Source organism: Symphalangus syndactylus, chromosome 5, assembly GCF_028878055.3.
Source record: "Symphalangus syndactylus isolate Jambi chromosome 5, NHGRI_mSymSyn1-v2.1_pri, whole genome shotgun sequence".
Lineage (NCBI taxonomy): Eukaryota > Metazoa > Chordata > Mammalia > Primates > Hylobatidae > Symphalangus > Symphalangus syndactylus.
In genome coordinates, this window is record NC_072427.2 from 43,595,181 (window position 1) to 43,614,286 (window position 19,106).

The 19,106-nt window shown below is 40.1% G+C and overlaps 1 protein-coding gene across 3 annotated transcripts in view; it reads right to left on the reverse strand.

The window, feature by feature from the left end:
* The window catches only part of TLN2 (talin 2), a 463,814-nt gene that overhangs the window by 182,814 nt on the left and 261,894 nt on the right, over nucleotides 1-19,106 (reverse strand). For all 3 annotated transcript variants that reach the window (XM_055278272.2, XM_055278269.2, XM_063638847.1), the window contains 6 exons: nucleotides 18,262-18,433; nucleotides 15,227-15,324; nucleotides 12,972-13,101; nucleotides 11,792-11,944; nucleotides 9,141-9,283; nucleotides 7,336-7,463 (listed from right to left, as the gene is read on the reverse strand). In XM_055278272.2, the coding sequence (XP_055134247.1) occupies nucleotides 7,336-7,463; nucleotides 9,141-9,283; nucleotides 11,792-11,944; nucleotides 12,972-13,101; nucleotides 15,227-15,324; nucleotides 18,262-18,397 (788 nt within the window). In that variant the 5' untranslated portion in view covers nucleotides 18,398-18,433. The remainder of the gene's footprint in view (nucleotides 1-7,335; nucleotides 7,464-9,140; nucleotides 9,284-11,791; nucleotides 11,945-12,971; nucleotides 13,102-15,226; nucleotides 15,325-18,261; nucleotides 18,434-19,106) is intronic.

Here is a 19,106-nt window from a genome sequence, read left to right on the forward strand (position 1 = left end):
CACTTGAACCCAGGAGTTCGAGACCAGCTTGGGCACCAAACTGGGACCCCATACAAAAGTTAGCTGGGCATGATGGTACATGCCTGAAGCCCCAGCTACTTGAGAGGCTAAGGTGAGGGGACTGCTTGCACCAGAGAGGTGGAGGCTGAGATGGCGCCACTGCACTCCAGCCTGGGTGACAGACTGACACCTTGTCTCAACAACAACAACAACAAAAAAAAGTTAAGTGTGAAACATTTGAAATTATAGAAAAGTATATGCCTTATAACGTATATACCTACCGCCAAGGAGAAATACATGTTGACATGTTGTCATATCTGCTTTATGATTGCTACTTCTCTTCTGTTATTAAAGTAGAGATTACAGAATTAGTGGAAATCCCATATCCTTTCTTTATTAGGTAGCCACTTTTTTTTTTTTTTTGAGACAGTTTCCCCCTTGTTGCCCAGGCTGGAGTGCAATGGTGCAATCTCAGCTCACTGCAACCTTCGCCTCCCAGGTTCAAGTGATTCTCGTGCCTCAGCCTCCCGAGTAGCTGGGATTACAGGTATGCACCACCACGCCCAGCTAATTTTGTATCTGTAGTAGAGACAGGGTTTCTCCATGTTGGTCAGGCTGGTCTCGAACTCCTGACCTCAAGTGATCCACCTGCCTTGGCCTCCCAAAGTGCTGGGATTACAGGCATGGGCCACCGTGCCCAGCCGTCACTTTTTTGAAGTTAGTTTCCACAGATATTTTAATATCTTCCTATATCTCCTTGTGTCTATAAACAATAATACATCCGGTTTCTCTTTGTGTATATATTTTTAAATACAAAGATTCATATTCTGAAATACCTTGTTTCCTCTATAAAGAACCTTGGTGTCTTCACACATTTAAATGTATGCCCATCTGAGAGACATGAAATGCTCTGTCCCTTTTGATTTTGCATTTTCTGAATCATTTACTAAGTTAAACATCTTTTCATGTCTTTATAAGTCAACTACATTTCCTTCTCTTTAAAGTACGTACTGATATCCTGGGTGATCTTTTTCTTAGATTTTTTTTTCTTTTTTAGCATCTTCTGGATATTAGTCTGATCTTGGAGTATGCATTGCAAATACGCAAATTTCTTTTTCCAGTTTGGAGCTTTATTTTTCATGAGGTCTTTTCCTAATAAGATATTTTAATTTTAATAAAGGCAAATTTATCAATCTTTTGAATTACTATATCACCTTATGATACTAATGTAGTGTTTTAATTACTTTACCTTTATAAAAATTGTGGTAGTTGTATGAGTCCTTCATATATCTTCAATTAGCCTTTACCATTCTTGAGCCTTGACTAGTTCATATTAATTTTTAACAGCTTTATTGAGATGTCTATTTTAAGAAAAAGTTTTCTCATTATTACGTAAGTGACTGGAATTGAACTGAATCTGTAAGTTTGGGTAGAAGTACTTTACCTGATACAAGTCTTCCTACCCATTAACACAGCAATAACATAGCATTTACTCAGACTTCCTTTTATGCTCTTCAATAAACGTTTATCATTTTATTGGTGAGATCTTGGAGATCATTGGAAAGCTGTCTTCTTAGGTAAATTATACTTTTTGTAACTACTATAAAAGGTAACTCCCTTTTTTCAATTATATTTCCTCTTTGTTGATTTGTATGGGAATATTATTTGCTATTATATGTTGATTTTTTTTTTGTTCCTAAAGACCACGCTTAAAAGTCTTGTTAATTCTAGTAAGGTTCTCTATAGACTGACTGATTATCTATGTAGATAATCCTATCACCTGCAACCAATGACAGTTTATCCAATCCTGATATGGTTTAGCTCTTTTTCTTTCCTTATTGCACTCATTAGGATATTTAGTATCGTGTTGATAAGAAGCACTGATAGCAGGCATCCTTCTGGACATTAAAGGGAATTAATATTAAACTATTAATTATCATACTTGTTTAGACTAAGAAGGTTTTCATGAATTTCTGGCATGCCATGAAGTTTTTCTTTTTGTCATCAAGATTATTTTATTTTACGAAATTCTCTCCAGTAATTAAGACAATCATAGTCTTTTAAAAAAAATCGAACATGGTAAACTATATAAACACATTTTCTACTGTGAAGATGTGTCTCTTGGTAATCCATTCTAAAATGTCAAATTCTCTCTCAAGGCCCGGTGCTGTGGCTGAAGCCTGTAATTCCAGCACTGTGGGAGGCCGAGGCAGGAGGATCAGGAGATGGAGACCATCCTGGCTAACACGGTGAAACGCCGTCTCTACTAAAAATACAAAAAATTAGCCGGGCGTGGTGGTGGGCACCTGTAGTCCCTGTTACTCGGGAGACTGAGGCAGGAGAATGGAGTGAACCCGGGAGGCAGAGCTTGCAGTGAGCCGAGATCATGCCACTGCACTCCAGCCTGGGCGACAGAGCGAGACTCCGTCTCAAAAAAAAAAAAAAAAAAAAAAAAACTCTCTCAATCCCTAAAATACACCAACTCCCTATTCCCCCTTTCTGCCTTTTTATCTTGGCATTCATCATCATTAATATATTATGTATTTTACTTGCTTATTAGTTATCATCTTCCTTTCCGCACTAGAATTTAAGTTCCACGAGGGCAGAAATGTTTGACTGTGTTTTTCACTGCTGTATCTCCAGTGTCTAGTGTGTACCACATAGAAGGCACTCAACAAATTGTTTGTTAAATGAATTTTGCCTCCTTTAAAGAAACACTATTTAGTTATAACTTGCACTTACACACGCACATGTCATGTTGGACTTAGTTAATATTTGATTAACTTTTATGAGGAAGACATCTATATTCAATTTAAACGCTTTCTACTGTCTGTATTCATTTTGGTATTACAGTTCTGCTAGTTTCAAATTAAGGTGAGGAGCTTTACTTGTTTATTTTCTGAAATAACCTGGGCCTAGTGTTTGTTGTTTTTTGATTGGTATCTTTTAAACTGATAAGTCAATTTCTTTCAAGATTGTAGATTTATTTCAATTTTCTAATTATCCATTTTTTCTAAATTTTCCTAGTTTATCACATTCTCAACTGCTTTTTAACATCTCTTCACCTTATTTTGCCTTTTTCTTCTTTTGTTTTTCTTGATCAAATTTACCCAAGGTTTATTAAGTTTTTTAAAGAACCAGCTTTTGGTTTTATTGATTCTCTGTGGTTTCTATTTCATTACTTTCTTTTAAATATCTTATTTCTTCTATTTTTATCTTGTTCTACTAATCATTCACTGAGGGAAGTATGTTAAATTACTTCACTAAAATTGCATATCTGAAATTTTTGCAATACAGTCTATTTTTCCTTTATATACATTTAAGGCAGTGTTAGGCACATATACAGGTTCACAATTATTTAGTATCTTGATAAGTTAGTCCTTCTATCTTTATAATCTTCTTTATCTCGACTTATGCTTTGTTTGCCTTAGAGTCTATTTTGTGTAACACCAAATGTAGCTGCTCCAGCAGCTACATTTTGATTTAAGTAGAAATTTCCTGGTTTACCAGTTTCAATGCATTTAAACTTTTCTCTGTCATTCTCTCTGTTCTTTGTCTAAAAGTGTGTCTTTTAGAGATAGTATAGACCTGGACTTACAACAAAATGCCATTCAATGAGAATCTCTGTTTATTGCTGCATTTCATTTACTTACATTTGGTATGATGTCTAATATATTTAAAAGTGTTTACCATATCTTATTCCACACCTTCTTTTCACTTTGTTTCCATAAGCCGCCCTGCACATCTCCTATTTTAACAGTCAAGCTATCTGCATTTCTTCCCTCCTACCCCTACTGGCTTGAAAGCTATACAGATTATTTGTTTGTTTTGACCAGTAATTAAAACTTTATTAAAGAACTTGTGAAGTCTGGTTTCTTTCATTATTTCCATATACAGTCTATCTATATTCTCTTAGGCTATCTTCAATTTTTTCCCAACAATTTTCTTATGAAAAATTCCAAACACGGCACAATGTTGAAAAAATAGTGTACTAACATTCTCTGTCACCCAGAGTCACTTTCAATTTTGTCATGTATACTTGATTTAAGATCTGAAGTTTACCAGTAACTCTCATCTTCTTCAATAAAATATAGAAGGCTTTTACTATGACCACTTCTTAAAGTTTTCCACAGTGTTTTTAAGCATTTAGAAATTAGTCATGATTATGTTTTGTTGTTGCCGTTTTAAGTCAATTCTTCTTTAGATTGACCTTCTACTTTGTCAATTTCTGTAATCAACATTGCGTCTTGCATGATACCCTTCCCACTTTTTTAGAAACAATCCATAGTAGTCTCCATAGTCTACTTCCTGAATAGACCATCCTGCACTTAAAATACAGTTAACAAGTTGGACTTTGTTGAAATGATCAGAGCCAAGTTTTGGTTCTGCATAATAACCATTTCATATACTTATCTGCCACACAGACTGTAGATTCAAAAACAGCAAGGAATTAGTATATAATATCTCCCTTGTATCTTCCCTTTACCTGGCACAATAAAACACATCTGCAAGTCCTCAATGAGTTAAAGAAAAACACCAGGCTCACATATAGGTAACAAAATTTCACATGAACCCCACACATTTGTACAAAAATCCAAATCACATGGCATATTTTCTGCAAGCATTTTCTCAACACAGAAAAGCATAAAGCAAATACCTGATTACTAGATTATGTGTTGTTTTTACTTCATGCACCAATAAAATGGCCCTTCTTAGGACCCCCTGAAGGTGACCTGAGGAAAACTGTCATATAGATAAAGCACATCAGACTCAATCTAGCAGAACTGGCTTTTCTCTGGCTCCCTGCACTTGACTGTTCTGGGCCTTGTCTCTGTCTCTCTCTAGCACTTATTCTCCCCATCAATAAAGTAGATGGATATATTAAATAATCCTTAAATCCCTGAAAACTCTGAAAATCTTTCAGGCTCTGATGATTTGCATTATTCTAAATGAGTACCTTCACTAAAGTACCAAATCCAGAAATCACTGGAGAGTCTGAAGAAAGTTCGACGCGAATCTCATAAAAAATGTCCATATTGCGACTCTGAGCAAAAATGCTGAGCAAATTTTCAAAAAATTAAAAGATAACCCCTATGTACCCGCCTCAGAAACCACGTAACTGAAATTTCTGGGGGTTGCATCTTCAGCATGGCTATCACAAGTCCAACCTTCTCATTATTATTTTAAAACCCTAAACTGTTTAAGCACATCGCACATGTGAAAGCTAGAATGGTAAAGATATAAAGGCTTCAAAAGAGAGCCCAGCCAGTCACCAGGGACAGCCCAGGCAAAAACAGGACCTGACTATCCAACTCGCAAATCAGCAAAATGTGGCCTCACTGTTTTGTTTTAATTAAGAAGGGACTTATATCCTCAAGAAATTTTACCTGCATGGTATAAGCAATAATGTACACAATTAAATATCTACATTAAGTAAAAATGCCTCATTACCTACTTTGGCCTAATTAAAAAGTAAATCAAATTCATAAGGAAAAATAATTGCCACCAGGCAAAACCACCTTATTTTAATTTGGAATCTAAATAAGGGTACAGGTACCACTACAGGCATAAACTTGATATTATAATCTTAGAAAAAAAGAAACAAACTCAATGCAATTGCTTAACTCTTGTGGTCTCAGATTATTAAGAGAAGAATACTGTTGCTGGAGTGTGAGTGTGTAGCATTCAACAGGACCACAAACTGCAGTACATAATTTTAAGACCAATACCAATGCTTTGATATTAGTTTGTAATCTCGACACAGGCAGCCAGCTGTACAGTAACGTTCACGATGATTTGGTTGGTACGACCCATCATACTAGGAAATAGACCATAGCACCTTGTAATCCCAGTTTTAAGTACCTTTGCTGCATAGTGGGAGACCAGTGAAAGGGGCAACTTGCCTTTCACTGAAAGTAAGAATGCCTTTGAAAATGAGAGCCCGGTGTTAGAAGTCAGAAGCTATTTGCGGAGAACCTCTTTAAGTAACTGTGAATAAGCCACTTCTCTCTCTCCTGCTTCTTCCATATCTATCAAATAAAATACTATGTTCTCAATTCACAAGGGAGTCCTGAGAACTAGTTGTCCCCGGGCTATGGAGAAAGTGCACTAATAAAATGACCAGGGTGGCATCGTCATCAACATAGGAACCCGGTGAATGGCTACATTTGGATCGCCTTCCTACCAGGAGACATAGATTCACAGCTACAAATGCCCAAAAATAGGTAAACGTTTTATTTCCATTTTTTTTATTCATCAATCTTCCCTTCTTTTTCTATTTGTCACCAGTCACTCTAGAAACAGAAACAAAATGTTGTTTCCTCCAAGGCCTCACTAGCTCTTGGTGTTTATTCCTGAATATCCGTGGCCATAATCCTCAGGCTGATGACATCAGTTGTATCTGAGGGGCCAGCTGTGAGGCTAGAAGGTGGGAACGTGGAAACTGCTAAAGGAACTTGTGCACATGGCCTTTGATAGGTGGCGGAACAGAAGGGGAAGCTTCCCGAGGTTCCTGAGGAAGGAAGCCAGACTGCTGGGGTAAAAGCAGGCCCTGAGGAACACCCGGCAGTATGACTCATTTGGAGAATACAGAACTAAGTAGGCGGCAGGAACTGCTCAGAGCCATCCTCGGCCTCAGGCTCACAATGTGTGGCACACTGCAGGACACGGCATCACCTTGTAAAGGCTCCCTGGGATTCACTAACCCAAGGGCAGAGGTTTGCTTTTTGGGGGGTTAACAACTCAGTTTAGACCAAACAGCATATTGGCCAGGCATTCTCTGCCACCAGAAGAAAAGTTAAGTTTTCTTCTTACTCAAAGGCATACTCTGGTCCCAATTACTTTCCACCAAAGTGAAACTGGGGTCAAGGGCCAAAGAAGCCTCTCCGTTATCCTCTCCCTGCGATACACTTGAAACAATACAATGAATGCAGAATACCAAGAATGGCCTACTGGACACATCTCATGCTGACTGGCACATCCTACAGGAAAGCTCATGTCCTCCCCCCAACCCCCCCATCGGCGTTCACACCTTGGCCCTACTGGAGTGTTTTTTATTTTTTTACTTTCCTCTTCACTAAGACGAAGTAGAAGGAAAAAAAAGGGTGGAGAGGAACACAGATCACTGAATTTCTATTCAGCAAGAAAAACTTCTGAATTTCTCTCGCTTTCCCCAAAATCTGCAAATTTGGTCATCTACTCGATGGAAGAAAAGCTAGCATTCTCACAACTGATTGAAATTAGGGTATGATCTTAGATACCCAGCTCAAAAATAAAAAGGTGAAAGAGAAAGAAGACAGGAGAAAAGAGAAAAAAGAGAAACAAAATGTCATTTACTCTAAAAATCCAGGTTTGTGTTTATGTTCCACATGAGGTCCAAATTGTATCTGGGCTTGAAATCCACCAAACTCACAAGCTTTCTCGAAGGAGACAGGGTGAGAGCCATTCAGGATGTCATCCCGAGCCTGAAACACAAGAGGAAGGAAAAGCATCAGAGGCTTCGGGGAGTGACACGTTCTCTCCACTGACACATTCCCATGGCCCAGTGGAGCAGGGGACAGTGCCAGCCGACCCACGGTGACATGTGCAGGACACAGTGGATGATCACCGCATGGGAGAAAACTAAGGCAAAACAAAAACAAACCTTTGTCCAAAATGGCCTGTAGACGGAAAACATTAGAGGTGTCCGGTACAGCAAAAGCAAAGTTTGATGACGGTCCAGAAAGGCAGAAGTGATTATAAAAAGAGGCAAAGGAAACTCATATGAAATGATCAGCTTCAAAGAGGCCAAAAGACAAATACAGTGTACTTTTTACAATCCTAAATCATAAAGCTAGCTAATCAAATATCTAGAGGTAAAATCAACCCAACCCCCATCCCCAGATAAAAACCAATGTAATAGAAGAAGAGAAAGAAAGGCGATAGGCACACACACACATACAGACAAGAACTCAATACTCAAGACAGCAGGGGAAATGACAAGCGAATGCATCCTAAAATGGGGAGCTTGTTGTGTCTGAACTCCTCCTCCTCCCAGTTCTCCATCCATCACTGCTGTTGCTTCCCCCGCCCCGCTTCTGCCTTTCCTTTCTCTAAATGAACCCCAGATCACCCTAAGATGGACACTCCAAGCTATCACTCTAAGCCTTAAGCCTTAAGCCAACAAGCATCTTTTCACTTCCCTGCTATCTCTCTCCTTTTGGCCTCCCCACATCTTTCCTCTCCGCCCTCTTTCCATGCCATCCTTCCGTCCACTAACTCACGGGTCAGGAAACTTCTCTAAAGGCCAAATAGTAAACATTTCAAACCTCCTGGGCCACACAGTCTCTGTCACAACTACTGAGTTCTGTCACCAGAATGCGAGAACAGCCACAGAAGATATGTGTAACAATTACATAACCCTTAAGGGGATTTATCAATATGTAATACTTGAATACATAAACTGTGTTCCAATAAAACTTTATTCACAAGTACAGGCAAAAGGCATGACTGTAGTTTGCCAACCCCTACATTATTTCTATGGGCAGACAGATGGATAAATAAGGAGAGGAAAGGGAGGGAGGGAAGGAAAGGAAGCTGGTAGGAGAGGACAAAGATGGATGATGTTTTCCTTGAGCCACAAGAAACCTTAGGGACAATCTAGTGCAATCCACATCTTACATACTGGGAAACTGCAACTCAGACATGTTAAATGACTTGTCAGTTTTAACAATTAGTTAAGGGTAAAGACATGAAAGGTTATTGAGAGGATATCTTCCAGTTAATGAGAAGTCCTGATTTTCTGACCAATATTCTCTTGCATTCTAAGATGCCAGCTAAGAAACCTTTAGTACACTTGAAATGGTGGGCCAGTTAAGTGAAATACAACTGTCTCTCAAAGCCCGGCAGAGAGGGACACAGTGTTGGCTACCAGGACACAATCTGGGAAGCCATAGGGAGGCCCTACTCCGGATGGTCAGCTGCTCATCCAGAATATCAACCTGCACCACAACCAAACACGAGGGAACCCACGAGCAGCGCCTGCTGGAAACGACGCCATAAACGTGGCAGAAGCCAGCGCCGCCCTCCTGCTCGCCACAAGACACAGCCAGGAGCTTCCTGCAATCTCATCAACCTCAGTGTCTGAGCAGTAAATACTGTACCTGAACATAAAGCAAGTTCAGCTGCACAGGGTCTCTCGAATCTACATTCTGATCAGAGTAAAAGAACTTCCGTCTAAGCAGCAACGTTTCGTTTTCATCTACTCCTTGTTCTCTGAATGTTCGGCTGTGATCCAGCCAATTTACTGCAACACAACAAGACATATAAGAGAACTGTGTTTATTTTTCCTCTTAACTAAAGGGAATTTACCAAAAGAGCAGTGTGATGCAGATTTCTATAACTCTGATACTTAGTTATAGTTACTTCTTATATTAGAAGTGTGGTTTTTAAGCTTTGCAAAATAATTTCACATCTACCAAAGGACCAGCCAAAATGGAAATGAGGGAGAAAATTCCCAGCCATTCCTAAAGTTATAGCTAAAGCACTACAGTGAATGTATAATATGCTGCCTCTCCAGTGGCAGAGTGGAGGGCAGATACTCCAGTCTCAGCTAATAAAGTGATTTAGAGGCTCTGAGCATAGTAAGTTACCTCTGACCTCAAGTAGAAAAGAGGAAGAAAATGAAAGTATGGAGGGAGTAGCGGAGACAACACTAAATGGGGGCTGGCAGAACTGTGCCATGGGCCAGCTTAAATCTCAGCCATTCTGAGAACCCTGTCTTCACATCTATGTGTACAGGATTCGATCACTCTCCTCTACACTTTCACAGCTCTCACTCCAACACTCCTCTCTGGGCTTCAAACACATTATGGGTTAAGTCCTTATCACCAGTGTCTCTAGATTATAAGCAACTTGAGTACACAAAACGTGTCTCCCACATCTCCCACTGTACCTGGGAGAGTATTTTGCAAATAATAATAAACCCTTGGGATTTTTCTACTAAAGTCTCTTGGAAAGAAGTATATAACTGCAAATCAAATTAGGCAGAAAGAAAAAAAAAACACAGAAAGGGTCAGAGGAAATGAGAGCCTCACAGAAGATCAATAAACACAATGGCAATAATGATGTCATCCCGATACAGCCACAAGAACAAATACAATGAAAGGAGGAAAGAGGCCAAGAAGTCTAGGTGGACTGGATAATAAATTAAGACCCTTTCAGTGGAGGGTCAGGCAGCAAGGTGCAAACAGCATGGGCTTTAGGGACACATGGGGTTACGTGCTGGCTTTTCCATATATTAACTGTGTAGCTGTAGAAAACGACTTTCCAATAACAGAATTCTATTACTTTTTTTTTTTTTTTTTTTTTTTGAGGCAGAGTCACGCTCTGTCACCCAGGCTGGAGTGCAGTGGCACAATCTCAGTTCACTGCAACCTCCATCTCCTGGGTTCAAGCGATTCTCCTGCCTCAGCCTCCCGCATAGCTGAGATTACAGGCATGTGCCGCCACACCCGGCTAATTTTTGTATTTTTAAGCAGAGATAGGGTTTCACCATGTTGGTCAGGCTGGTCTCAAACTCCTGACCTCAAGTGATCCACCCGCCTCAGCCTCCCAAAGTGCTAGAATTACAGGCACGAGCCACCAGACCCAACCCACTATTACTATTTTCAACACCGAAGGAAATAATGGGTCTAAGGCAATGGTCACTGATGGATGTTAAACATCCCCCCAAAAAAGAAAACCAGAAACACTTCCTCATGGAAGTGCATATCACCACTGAAGAAAGCATCTTTATTAAAATAAACACAAACACTTAAATCTATTCAAGCCTCTGGATCTAAGGAATTAAAAGGGACAGAGGAACATGTTAAATGACACCATAGGTATGCAATGAAGAAAATCCAGACTGTATGAAATGCTGTACAACTAACAATCTGGTTTCTTCACATACACAAAAGCTGCAAAAAGACATGCACTATCACACTGAGTGGTGACCACAATTAATAATAATGTATTATATATTTCAAAAATGCTAACAATAGATTTTTAACAATCTTACCACAAAAAAAGATACATTGGTGAGGTGATGGATATGTTAATTAGCTTCACTGAATCCTTCTTCGATGTCTACATAGATATATCACACTGCATCCCATAAATATACATCATTAGTATCAGTCAATTAAAAAAAGAGAGATGGAAAGACACTTAGTAAAACAAATTAATTAACTAATTAACTTGTTCAACCTTATTTGGATCCCAGTTCAAACTATTAAAAAAATTTTTAGATGATAATGAAGAAAATGTGAACATGATTTGTATATCTGATATTAAGATATTTCTTTCGATGTGAAATGGTATTACAGTTACTTTTTTTTTTTTTTTTTTAATTTATTTTTTGAGACAGAGTCTCACTCTGTCACCCAGGCTGGAGTGCAATGGTGTGACCTCAGCTCACTGCAACCTCCACCTCCCAGGTTCAAGTGATTCTCCTGCCTGAGCCTCCTGAGTAGCTGGGACTATAGGCATGCACCAGCATGCCCAGCTAATTTTTTGTGTGTTTTTAGTAGAGATGAGGTTTCACCATATTGGCCAGGCTGGTCTCAAACCCGACCTCAGGTAATCCATCTGCCTCGGCCTCCCAAAATACTGGGATTATAGAAGTGAGCCACTGAGCCCAGCCTACTTTTTTTAAATAGAGTTTTAAAAACAAAAATCAAAACTCCTGTCCTGGGTCATATGGATGGTGGGAGGGAAGTGAGGCTTAGCAAAGCCTGTGTGTCTGTACCATGCTTCCTCTGCAAACACTTACAGTCATCATCTGTGTGCAGCTTGGCCTTCAGCTTCTCCATTTTCCTCTCATCTCGTAACAGTGTCCTGTCTTTTTTGAGTGTGCCCGTTCCTTCCTCTTTCTTTTCTTCAATAGTTTCTTGGATTAAGGAGTATTCTTCATAATTTGTTATTCCTAAACATTGGAAATTAGGTTATAATTATAAATAATTAAACTGCTGTCAACCTCTTCCAGCCTAAGGCCTGTGATATTCCAAGGAGCTCCTGGCGGCAAAGAACCATAAACGGCCTGACAAATGTGAGGGTCAGGGAGGTGGCCACATCAACTTAAATGAAGGAGCTTCAGCTAGTTAAGTCATATTCACACTGTGGGGGAAAACAGGTAACAAACTTGAACACTGTTTTTTCAAAAACGAATTTTTAAAAATCAGACTCTGATTTCCTCTTTCTTCCAAAATGTCTTTGAAAGCCTTCCTACATTTTCACAGGGTTATCGTCACTACAATACAGAATCTCCAGTGCTAAGTAATTCCTTTCATAAAGGTTTCCTAAAAATGTAGTAGTGAAATCGTGCCCAAAGAAGTCACGCTTATAGTAAAACTTACGTCACATTCAATTCTCTCATCTATAATAATTTTTGGGAAACACCGCCACAGAGGAGGTCATGCAGAAGAAGGCAAGACAGTGTCAAACAAGAAGTGTCTGAAGGAACTAGGCTTCCTTTGCATGAAGAGAAAACTAAGATAGGCAAGTCTATTTTCTTCAAATATTTGAAGGGCTTCATTAGAAAGGAGGCAGACTTGTTCTCTGGGGAGACTAACAGAAGCCACAAGAAGAAAGACTGACTAATAATCAATCATGTGGGCTGTATCATAAGTACTCAAGGAGATAGCGAACATCTAGAGTGCTCATATAGAATAGAAGGCAGCAATGGGCAGAAGGCTGAATTACGCATGACTTTCCATTTGAAAATCTTGTTTTGGAGAGGGAAATGAAAGCCCTCCACTGTGACTTAGTGAGAAGTCCAAATGTTTCATGGATTGGCGAGTTGGGAGAATGGACACACCCTCTGGGGATCGGGCAGAACTCGGCGTGTTAAGGCATATTCAAAGTTGCCTAGAGATCGAATGCAGGTGGAAAAAAGAAGAGGCCTGTAATTAAAAACTAAGCAAAAGATATAATGAAGGTGTATGAATGCTCACCTATTCTGCTACAAATAGTGACCAGCAGCTCCCCCACAGTCTTGGAATCATCCACCATTACTGTCTTCACAGATCCATCCAGCATCCGGATTTTCTGAGGTCTCTGTTTCTTTTTATATTCCAAAATATCCTAGAGCACAAACCACACACAAATTTCACACTGTGTGGGGAAAATAAATAACAAACTTGAACACTTTTCTTTAAAAAATGAATTTAAAAAAAATCAGAGTAGACTCTGATTTCCCCTTTCTTCTAAAACATCTTTGAAAACCTTTCAAAGTTTTCAGGGGATTGTTGCCACTATGTCTTTTAGAGATAGTATAGACCTGGACTTACAACAAAATTCCATTCAATGAGAATCTCTGTTTATTGCTGCATTTCATTTACTTACATTCGGTATGATGCCTAATATATTTAAAAGTGTTTACCATATCTTATTCCATACCTTCTTTTCATTTTGTTTCCATAAGCTGCCCTGCACTTCTCCTATTTTAATGGTCAAGATATCTGCATTTCAAACTATCGCAAGGACAAAAAACCAAACACCGCATGTTCTCACTCATAGGTGGGAATTGAACAATGAGAACTCATGGACACAGGAAGGGGAACATCACGCTCCGGGGACTGTTGTGGGGTGGGGGGAGGGGGGAGGGACAGCATTAGGAGATACACCTAATGCTAAATGACGAATTAATGGGTGCAGGAAATCAACATGGCACATGGATACATATGTAACAAACCTGCACATTGTGCACATGTACCCTAAAACCCTAAAGTATAATAAAAAAAAAAAAAAAAAAAGATATCTGCATTTCTTCCCCCCTATCCCTACTGGCTTGAAAGCTGTACAGATTATTTCTTGTTTGTTTTGACCAGTAATTAAAATTTTATTAAAGAACTTGTGAAGTCTGGTTTCTTTCATTATTTCCATATACAGTCTATCTATATTCTCTTAGGCTATCTTCAATTTTTTTCCCAACAATTTTCTTATGAAAAATTCCAAACACGGCACAATGTTGAAAAAATAGTGTACTGAACATTCTATATCTGTCACCTAGAGTCACCTTCAATTTTTTTTCTCCAGTGCTAAATAACTGCTTTCATAAAGATTTCTTAAAAATTTGATAGGGAAATTGTACCCAAAGAAGTCACACTTATGCCTTACAATTACTGAAAACTATCCTCAGTGAAATGAAAGTAGAGAATGACCTCCTGAAAGGCTGGAAATGATCTGCTCTAAGGAGAATTAGCAGAGAGAGGTGACTACTTGCCTTTTAAAAAGACAGCAGTGTGTGTCTCCAGTTATCTTTTAACACTGTCATAAGCAATTTTTACTATCTCTATGTCTTTACTATTTGCATATAAAAATATTTTTAATTTTTACTGTAAATACATTTTACCTTATATATTAGAAATAATGAAAGACATAAATAGCATCCTCATCATTCCTCACAGTAGTGGAGTACCACAGTAGTAGTGATTCTCAAAAGATGTGTTAAAATACATTAATGACAAGACCAAACAGGGGTAACATGTCTGGGGGATATTTTTAAGTAACTGGTTTACTACACTTCCTAAAACTAGAAGTATGAACTTCCTAAAACTAAACTATTAATTTCTTATCCAAATTAATTGGCATCACATATTTCACTCTTACTTTATGGAATACCCATCAATCTGATGGGTCCACTTCACCCTACATACCAAAACCTGGTATCTTGGAGGTTAAGCTGAACAAAATGTATAATATGTTTTTACTCATTACTTCTCCCTACTTCCATAACACAACCATTTTTGTTGTTGCTGTTACTACTACTGATCATTATTTAACTCACATCTCAAATTGAACTTTCTTTTTCAAAAACAAAACACTAATATTCAGACTTTAGCTACCGTTAGGGTTACATTTCATTTTTCCCTCTCATCTGTTCTTACTTCCCATCACTAGGCATAGGAATCTCTCTTCCATACTTACAGTAAGATGCTGTATCTTATCTCACAATTACCAAATCCAACAAGGACAAGTAGAAACTACTTAAAATACTAACCTCGAACTGCTTCAATCCTTCTATGGAATCTCAAGAATTTGGATATCTGACATTTTCTATCACCACCTGAACAGCTCTTACGAAGTACAATGCATCGAACTATTAATAAGATACCCTTGAATCAAAATAGCGTAACCGTGTTGGCGTCTATGGAAGAAGGCCCAGGGACAAAGGGATGAAGAAACAGCACTGGGATTGGCAGCATACCCCATTCCGCAACATGTAGTAATCCAGTGTTCTGCCCGCTTCCAGCCAAATCCCTTTCCTGGGGTCTTCATCCGAAAGAAACAGTCCATAGTCAGAAGCTGAAATATAAATGAGAAGAAAAACAGAAGGCAAAGTGGTGATGAAGCCATCACTGACTTCCAGGCCCTGAGCCTGCTGACTCGGCAAGGATGTGGGTGTTCTCCTTCACCAGACAGAAATGTTTCGTTTTGACAACACAAGCAGCCGTCGGGGCTGGAGCAGATCTGGAGGAGTAAGAGTTGGGTTGCAGAAGCAACGCCCACAAATAAGGTCCGTGTTTCCTCAAACCAGTGGGCTGTAGTTGTGTCTAAAATGTAGGAAAATTTAGAAGCAGTCCAAATTTCTAACTGAATTTGAGCTTGTTCTCTATCCCTTGCTATAAAAACCAGACCAACATCCCATGGAGAATGACAAGACAGTGGTGAAGAAACTAAGGAAGTGACCACGTATGCCCAAGGCCACTCAGGCAAAGGGGGACAAATGAAGCCTTTACGTCTCCAGTGACCCCTCCATCATCCCAACTGAGCAGTGTGAAAGAGAGGTAGGAGTTCCTTGTGAGATGAGGCCTCTGCCCCCGACCACCAACAAATTATGTAAAAGGTGCAAAATTAAATTTGGTGTTCTCTGCAGGAACCCCTTAATCTGACATAGGAAGTACAAAGGGGGTGGGGTGGCAGGAGAGGAACAGTACCATTTCCTACCCCAAAATTTGTCTCTTTCTTCTGAGACCCAGATGAGGGTAAGAGCTCCTGCTGTTTCTTAGAAAAGCAACTTCAAAATCTTTAAAGGTTTATACCTTCACCAGCACTATATAGCAATCAAGCTCCCCACCTCCCACCAAAAAAAAAAAATCCGACAGAAAAACAACAGAAAAAGGGAACAGAAAAGTAAAGGCACCAGAAATGACTGGACAACCAAATAGTAAAGTTAGGGATGTAGCAAACCTTATTTCTGAGTAATCCAGAAACACTACTAATAGCATAAATAATGTTTTAATAGCCAGGGGGCACAGTTGCTCATGCCTGTAATCCTAGCACTTTGAGAGATGGGTGGATCAGTTGGGCACAGGAGTTTGAGACCAGCCTGGGCAACATAGCAAGACCTTGTATCTACAAAAAATACAAAAATTAGCTGGGTGTGGTGGCGTGTGCACCTGTAGTCCCAGCTATTCAGGAGGCTGAGGCGAGAGGATCACTTGAGCCTGGAAGGTTGAGGCTGCAGTGAAGTGTGATGGGGCCACTGCACTCCAGCCTCAGTAACAGAGCGAGACCCTGTCTCCAAAAATAATAATTGTCCAGGTGCGGTGGCTCACGCTTGTAATCCCAGCACTTTGGGAGGCCGAGGAAGGAGGATCACCAGAGGTCAGGAGTTCAAGACCATCCTGGCCAACATGGTGAAACCCCATCTCTACTAAAAATACAAAAAATTAGCTGGGTGTGTTGGTGTGCACCTGTAATCCCAGCTACTTGGGAGGCTGAGGCAGGAGAATCACTTGAACTCGGAAGGCGGAAGTTGCAGTGAGCCAAGATCACATCATTGCCCTCCAGCCTGGGCAACAAGAGTGAGATTCCATCTCAAAAAAAAAAAAAAAATCATCATCATCATGTTTTAGACCAAAAACAATTTTATGAGAAGCAGATCTTTTCAAGAAGATATTTTTGTATTTATAATCACCCTTGTTGTGATGTTTGATTTTTATTCTTCCTTTTTTTTTTTTTTTTTTGAGTCAGGGTCTCGCTTTGTCACCCAGGCTGGAGTGCAGTGGTTGGATCATGGCTTGCTGCAGCCATAAACTTCTGGGTTGAAGCTACTTTCCTGCCTCGACTTCCACAGTAGCTGAGACTACAGGCGCATACCACAACACTCAGCTAATTTTTCAGACTTTAGTAGAGACAGGGTTTCACCCTGTTGCCTAGGCTGTTCTCTAACTCCTGGGCTCAAGCGATCTTCCTGCCTTGGCCTCCCAAAGTGCTTAGATTACAGCTGTGAGCCACCATGCTTGGCCTATTCTTTCCATTTTTAAGATAAGTTTCATCCCACTTTCACCTAAAGACTTATTGATTTGGAAGGGATCCAATTTCTCAACTGCCTGTCAAATACTAAATAAAAGAAAGACACGGCCGGGCGCGGTGGCTCACGCTTGTAATCCCAGCACTTTGGGAGGCCGAGGCGGGCGGATCACGAGGTCAGGAGATCGAGACCACGGTGAAACCCCGTCTCTACTAAAAATACAAAAAATTAGCCGGGCATGGTGGCGGGCGCCTGTAGTCCCAGCTACTCGGAGAGGCTGAGGCAGGAGAATGGCGTGAACCCGGGAGGCGGAGCTTGCAGTGAGCCGAGATTGTGCCACTGCACTCCAGCCTGGGCGACAGAGCGAGACTCCGTCTCAAAAAAAAAAAAGAAAGAAAGACACATAGACAGAAGACAAAGGGAAGGGGAAAATAAAATGGTACAAGTGTCTTTTGTTTAAACTCAGATTAACGGGGATGAGTGATTTAGCCAAACTTCAAACAAAACATATATCACAAATGTGTTTTTTTTTTTTTAAGGTTTGAGATAAAATTTATAAAGTTCCCGTAAAAAAACTTGAAATATAAGACCTGCCCTGGGTTCCAATGGCAGTGGAAAGCATTCGTGCATGGGAAACAGGGCTTAGGACACACACCGCCAATATTGTCAGGGCAGCTTCATTTGCACTTTCTTGGGACAATGAGATGATACATGAGAATGTGATCTGTAAACTGCAGAGCATAATCCTCATGCATGGGAGGGTCAAGTTGCTGGGCACAATGACAATGATGACTCAGCAGTGGGCATGGTCATTGTCATCACAAGTCTCACAGAGGAAGCAGGTAGTGTCTGATCTAAGAAGGTATTTCATTTGAAACATATGCACAAATAGCCTTGTGTACCACTTGGAGCCTCTGTCTCTTTGGCAAAAAAGTGAAAAACATGCAAACCCATTTTAAGAAGCCAGTAAATAACCCATGACCTACCTTGCCCAGTTTGTGCCTCAGGCACCCGTTCCCGAATGACTCGACACGCATCATACACAGCCGTAGATGGTTCAAACTGCATAGTCTTCACCACGTTGCAGTGGCGCACACAAATCTTTAGGGACAGGGCCACCATTTTCCTAGATGATGTGGACAGTCTCACTTAGAATGTCTGGAAAACACAAAGAGACAAACCCTGATGTTCACGATAATAATTTGTCTTGGCGAAAAAACAAAAAAAGTGCTGGACTTTAAAATCAACTTTAAACATGGAAAGAGAACAAAACAGCAAATAAAGAGAACACTTTAGGTATAAAACAAATTTTAAAAATCAATTTTGAAAAATTTAAAGGAGGACAACAACAGCATATCGGCTAAGAGTTATTACTACAGGGTGACATGTAGAACCCCTTAGGAGGAGGGAGCTCCAGATGTTCACCACACCTCCCTCTGAGTAGTCCCCCTCCTTGGGGTTTCTGAGAGAAGGTCCTAGGAGTGGAATTTCCAGGGTTCATGTCCTCAAGGCAAAAGGTAGACAGCCTTGGGCACCTACGACTGGGTCCTAAAGACAGCCTCAGTTCCCTGGGTCCTCTCAACACCTGGGGACAGAGAAGAATCAGGGAAGCCCTCTCAGGTGCTCCTCTTGGCACAAGAGCTCCACCACCCACCTACCAGAAGACTTGGATTCTGGGCCCAGCTCCATCACTAAGAGCCTGTGTCAATCTGAGAAAGTCACTTTGGCCACTCTGCCTCAATTTCTTCACAAATAAAGTGGCTATAATGGTATCGGCCCTGCACAGTGCATAAAATAGAATCCCAAGAAAAGATCAACATGAGGCCAGAGA